At 46.3% G+C, this 6,260-nt stretch overlaps 1 protein-coding gene across 1 annotated transcript; it reads left to right on the top strand.

The window, feature by feature from the left end:
* The first annotated feature begins 3,943 nt into the window (after positions 1 to 3,943).
* On the top strand, positions 3,944 to 5,495 carry LOC123507168 (zinc finger protein 628-like). The gene is made up of 2 exons (XM_045259823.1): positions 3,944 to 4,301; positions 4,403 to 5,495. The coding sequence occupies exons 1-2, from the start codon at positions 4,247 to 4,249 to the stop codon at positions 5,353 to 5,355; spliced, it is 1,008 nt and encodes a 335-aa protein (XP_045115758.1). The 5' UTR covers positions 3,944 to 4,246; the 3' UTR covers positions 5,356 to 5,495.
* The last annotated feature ends 765 nt before the right edge of the window (positions 5,496 to 6,260 follow it).

Here is a 6,260-nt window from a genome sequence, read left to right as displayed (position 1 = left end):
CACACACACACACACACACACACACACACACACACACACACACACACACACACATTCTCCTCCTCTGCCATGGCCTCGCTCCCTTCTCGCTCCTTGCATCCTTCAGGGGCAGCAGGGAGCGGAATGGAAGGGGTGTCTTTGTCTTTTTGCTTCCCGCGTGCCCTCTGTAACATCAATTTCCCAGTAAGAGGGCGGTGGAGGTGCAGGAGGAATGGAAGCAGGTATTCTCTCTGAGGTGTATTAAATTGACCTCTCGTTTTCTTTATTTTTTTGCTACCTCGTTCGTGGCCATCCGGATTCATAAACGTGGTAAAGCTGATAATATTTTCTAGTGTAGTAAAGGTATATGTGAGTGTATGTTAGGAGATTAGGAGTGTGAAACGTTATTGTGGGCAGTCTTTATGGAAATTTGTGATATTGGGAAAGATTATATTAGGCAGTTTGTTCGTTCGCACCCATCCGGATTCATAAATGTGATGTGTGCTTGTCTGGGAGGGAAAGATATACGTATGTGTGTTAGATTAGGAGTGTGAAAAGTTATTGTGGGGAATCTTTATGGAAATTTGTGATATCTGGTAGGAGATTATATTAGGCAGTTATTCGTTCGCAGCCATCCGGATTCATAAATGTGATGTGTGCTTGTCTGGGAGGGAAAAATATACGTGTGTGTGTGTTAGAAGATTAGAAGTGTGAAAGGTTATTGTGGGAATCTTTATGGAAGTTTGTAATATTGGGAAACAGATTATATTAGTTCTTCGTTCGTAGCAATCCGGATTCATAAAAGTGATAATGTATACCTGCCCGCGTGTTAGAAGATTATAGGAGAGTGAAAAGTTACTGTGTTAACCTTTATGGATGTGTATAATATTGGGCAACGGATCATATTAGAAGAATTTGCGAGGTAAGGTATAAGTATGTGTGTTATAAGATTGTAAAGAAGCTTTAAAGTGTTAATCTACATGTTATTATTGCGTGAACCCTTTCAGTACTGGGACGCATTTCTACCCTGAGTTTTGAGTGCGATTAGACAACTTTATTGACATTAGCGAGAGTGTATGGAGGTCAGAAGATTAATAGCCTGCGTCTTCACTATTTTAATCACCACATAAGTTTCTGAAGCTGTGTAAAATCACCAAATAGTAAGCAGAGTGGATATGGAAAGATGTCATGGTAATGAAGAGGTTAATCTATATATGTTAAGAGAGAGGTGTCAAGACATTTGTCCAAGGCTTTCGGCTAATTCTTTCGAATCTTTTAGAGAAACTGCAGTTCCAGTGACCTTTTTATTTTATTATTTTTCTTTTTTTGCTAATATTTTGTTGCCTTCGCAGGAATGGAAGTGTGTAATAGTGAAGAGCTGATAATATTTGAAGAGTTGAGGAGGATGAAATATACGTAGGTGTGTGAGAAGAATAGAGGAATGTAAGGAAGTTTTTGTGTTAATCTATACATTATGGAAGTCTAATACACGCAGCAACTTGTAATAATGTGCATCCAATGATAAAAGTTTGGATGATAATGGCTAGTATTTAGAAACGCCTTGCTCTCACTATGACTATTTTCAACCCCACAGAGATGATTAGCGGGGTTTACAAGATTGTCTCTCCAGTTAATAATGTAGAAATCTTGTCACTCTGCCTCTAGAACCACAAAAGACCCCCACAAAAACAAAACAAAAACTCGTGTAAATTTAAATAAAGCCTTTTGAAATAGTGAAGGTGAAGCACAGAACTTTGAGAATAAGAACTAAAAAATGGTGTGTGTGTGTGTGTGTGTGCGTGTGCGTGTGTGTGTGCGTGGGCGTCGCTGGATTACGAATAGTTGTGTGAATCTATACGTTGTGGAGATCAGGTGTTGGCAGTGGCTTTTCATTAGGTAAGGAGCGTGACTCAAGGTGGCTTTACAATTTATACTTTGCACGTGCCGCGAGTGTCAGGGTCTCCGCAATGCCGTGTGAATGGGAACAAACTGGGATGTAAATGAAGGAGCTTATATGCGTTTTCTGTTGCTGGAATTCATTATACTTCTGTTTTTTGTGTTGCTTCGTGAGGTGAGTCGTGGATACTGAGTGTTCTTGTGTTTCCTGATTACTGTGTGAGTGAAAACAAAGGAGATATGTAAATTGAGTTAAATGTGCTTGTTAACTGTTGTGGGAATGTTTTTTTTTTTTTTTAATTGTATTTCATGAGTGTTTTTTTTTTTATTGTTGTGGGAATGAAGAACTAAATAGAGATGTAAATTAGTTCAGGTAAATCATTTTGTTGTGGACATGTGTTTATTGTTGTTGTTGCTATTATTATTGTTGTTGTTGTTGTTGTTGTTGTTGTTGTTGTTGTTGTTGTTGTTGTTGTTGTTGTTGTTGTTGTTATTATTATTATTATTATTATTATTATTATTATTATTATTATTATTATTATTATTATTATTACCATTATTGTTGTTGTTATTATTTCTTGTCTTTTTCTTCCTTCCTTTTTGTTGTTGTTGTTGTTGTTGTTGTTGTTGTTGTTGTTGTTGTTGTTGTTGTTATTATTATTATTATTATTAATATTATTATTAATATTATTATTATTATTGTTATTATTATCGTTATTATTATCATTATTATTATTATTATTATTATTATTATTATTATTATTATTATTATTATTATTATTATTATTATTATTATTATTATTATTATTATTATCATCATTATTATTTTTGCTATTATTTTTTCATTCATTCATTCTTTCTTTCTTATTCTTTTTATCAGTTTCTTGTGGAGTTGGTTTCTTTCTTTATCTGTTTATTTATTTATTTGTTTATTAATTGATTTACTTATACTGTCACTCTCTTCAGGGGTTTACAAGGTGACATATTTATTCATTTATGTAATCATCTATTTATTTATCATTCATTTCGCTTACTGACCTCCTTATCTCTTTCCAGGGGCAGGTGAGTTCCTCGGGGCGGCAGACAGGTGCGGGGCGAGCTGTAGAGAGTGAGTGTGGGCGCCTTAGTCTGGGAGGCAATCGATAAGGTGACGGAGTACTGGTGATAGAACTGGTTGTGTGTGTGTGTGTGTGTGTGTGTGTGTGTGTGTGTGTGTGTGTGTGTGTGTGTGTGTGTGTGTGTGTGTGAAGTTGCAACACGCAGTCATTAATTACTTTCCTCCTCTCATAAAACAATAACACTCATAAGTAGTAGTAGTAGTAGTAGTAGTAGTTGTTGTTGTTGTTTGTTGTTGTTGTTGTAAAGGTTTGTTACTTCAACTTCCTTCGTTTTAATTTTATTTTGCTGTGTGTGTGTGTGTGTGTGTGTGTGTGTGTGTGTGTGTGTGTGTGTGTGTGTGCATGTAAGTATACTGTAAAACTTCAATCTTTCCTTTCCTTTTTCTTCTTTCTTCCTCCTCTCTCCTTAACTCCCATCCTACTCCTCCTCCTCCCCTCCCCCCCTGACCCCGCCACCCCAGCACGAGCAGCCTGCAGGACGTTGTTCGCAAAAGGCTTACACGTACGATAAAGCCGCCTTTATAGAGATTAATAAAGGCTACTCAGGTACACATATATCACCCGCTGGAATCTTGGGAGGGCGGGGCCAAGGCGGCGGCGTCCAATGGCGACTGTGCTGGCCACGCCCCTCCGTCACGACAAGCTGATCGCCCCCGGCCCCTACCCTCCCCCGCCTCCCCGCCGCCCCGCCGCCGTCTTTATCTCCCAGGCGCCTCTCTGCCCCTGGAAGAAAGTATTTTGCGCGTTCGCCACGATTTTGCTCTGGGGTCGAGTCGTGGGGCAGTGTGGTGGTGGTGGGGGGTTATTTTTTTGGGTCTTGTTGTGGTGTTTGTGTGTTGGTGTGTTGGTGCGAGTGTCGGGGTGTTGTGTCGCGGGGCGGGGCAGGCTGTGCGGGTGAGCGCCAGTGTGCAGCTGTTGTCTTTTGGTCCTGTTTTAATTCCTGGCTTTGTGACGTGTGCGTGTGGCGAGGGTCGTGCGGTGTGTGGCGGCGGGCGGTGTGTGGCGGTGTGTGTTGCGTGGCGGCGGTGTGTGGTGGGGGTTGGCCGCAGCGGGTTGTGGTGCCCCGGGAGAGTTGGCAACCGCGGCCCGCACCCATATCGCTCAGGGCCCCGTCAGCCGCAGCGCCTCAGTGTCCCCTGCACCCCGCCCCGCGCAGGCCGCACCACGCCGCCGGTCACTCGCTCAGCTGTGTCGCGGGTCAGGTCGCTTCACTCGCCCGAATTAGAAGTTAATTGTTGTGGTTTGGAGTGAAGATGGCGACCAGTCGGGAAGAGGAGCGAGGCTCGGAAAAGGAGTGCACGCAATCGGGTACGTGTCTTGTGTCTTGCTGTTGTTGTGAGTTGTTGTTGTTGTGGCCGCGAGGTGCCCGGGCCGCCGCGGCAGGTGTGTGACGCTGTGTTTCCTCACAGGTTTGTTGACGCCGCCACCCACGCCCACCAGTCCTTCAGGGTTCCAGTTTCCAGGCCTGGGCGTCGGGCTGGACCGAGGGTCAGCCTTCACGCCCTGGGTGCCGCGAGGACCCTCCCTGCTGCCGCTGCTGCCTCCCTTCCCGATATTCCCCGCCCTGGCGTCTGTCGCTGCCGCCCAAAGTAAACATGGGTCTCCCATAGATCCCCGGTTGGCGGGGCTGCTGCAGGGCTGCAACCCCTTGGGCCAGCTGCCATGGGCGGCGCTGGGCGCGGGCGAGCTGGCCCTGAACCGGCTGCTGCTGACTCCCGGGGGCCGCCTCAGCAGACCCAAGAAGCGGTACATCTGCAAGTACTGCCAGCGGGAGTTCACCAAGAGCTACAACCTGCTGATCCACGAGCGGACCCACACGGACGAGCGGCCCTTCCCCTGCGACATCTGCGGCAAGGCCTTCAGGAGGCAGGACCACCTCCGCGACCACAAGTACATCCACAGCAAGGAGAAGCCCTTCAAGTGCGAGGCGTGCGGCAAGGGATTCTGCCAGGCGCGCACCCTCGCCGTGCACAAGGCGCAGCACGCCCACGATACAGTACCTGCCGCCTCACGGGCGCCCACCTCACCCCCGCGAATCTCTCCTCCCCTCGTGTCTCCGCCAAGAGTCTCCCCGGCTGGCGGCGTGACCGCCTCTCCGCTGTTCAGGTCGTCCTCCGAGTCGTGCCTCACCGCACACACGCCCTCGCTGCCCCGCGACGTGACGCTCATCCCGCTGTACTCGCCGCCGCTCAAGACGGAGGCAGCGGACCCTGAGCCGCGGCGGCGCGTGCTGGAGGCCCTGGCGGCGCCCGCCATCAAGAAACCCCTACTGCTGACGGCTGCGGCGGCGGCGGTGGCGGCGACGGAACAGGACAGCGGCAGGAAGCGGCGTGGCTTCTCTATCGACGACATCATGAAGTAACGTCCCCACCTTGCCTGTTCCGCCCCGCCCCGCCCCCGAACGCCCCCAGGTTACCAGCCACACTCAAGGCGCCTCGTGTACAAAGGTGTAATTTTTTATGTATATGGTCGTGTATAGCAAAGAATAAATTATTTTCTTAAGAACATTTTTTACCTTGGCCTCTCTGGTGCACCGCTCTGCTGCTCTGCCTCGCCTGCTGCTGCTGCTGCTGCTGCTGCTGCTGCTGCTCACTGGTAATTCACTTCTAAACGGTCGCTGCTTCCTTAACACCAGCTTCAATAGTATTAGTAATATTAATAATAATAATAATTATTATGATAATAATAAGAATAACAATGACTTGTCAGAGTCTAACAGAGTGGTTGTTGAATGAGACGGAATCAGTCATCATGTTGTTAATGCTGAGTCAATAGATTAGATAAATTTATGGAGGGCGATGATAGATGGAATTAAGTAGCTTTCCTCATGTGTGTGCCTGACAGCCTCGTGCAGCGCCACTCTTTTTTTTTCATGTTCTTAGTCCCTTCAATACTGGGACACATTTTTACCTTGAAATTTGTCAACGATTAGACTATTTTATTGACGTTAGGAAGGGTCTATGGAGGTCAGAAGATTAACGGGAAGTCTTCACTATTTTAATCCCCACATGAGTTTCTGAAGCTGAATAAAATCACCAAATAGCAAACAGAATTAATATATTGAAGCGTGTCATGGTACTCAAAGGGTTAACAATCATCACCCACATCACCACTACAACCACACCGTCAAACCCACCACACACACACACACACACGGAAGGGCGAGTGTCCGACGTCTTTTCATCACACACACACACACACACGGAGGGCGCCTGGGGGGTTGGCGTGCAGTGTTCTAAGTGTCACAGTGGCGTGTGGTGGACAGGT

This window comes from Portunus trituberculatus, chromosome 21 (assembly GCF_017591435.1).
Source record: "Portunus trituberculatus isolate SZX2019 chromosome 21, ASM1759143v1, whole genome shotgun sequence".
NCBI lineage: Eukaryota > Metazoa > Arthropoda > Malacostraca > Decapoda > Portunidae > Portunus > Portunus trituberculatus.
The sequence above is the reverse complement of the archived record's forward strand: the minus strand, read 5'-3'. Positions and strand labels throughout refer to the sequence as shown.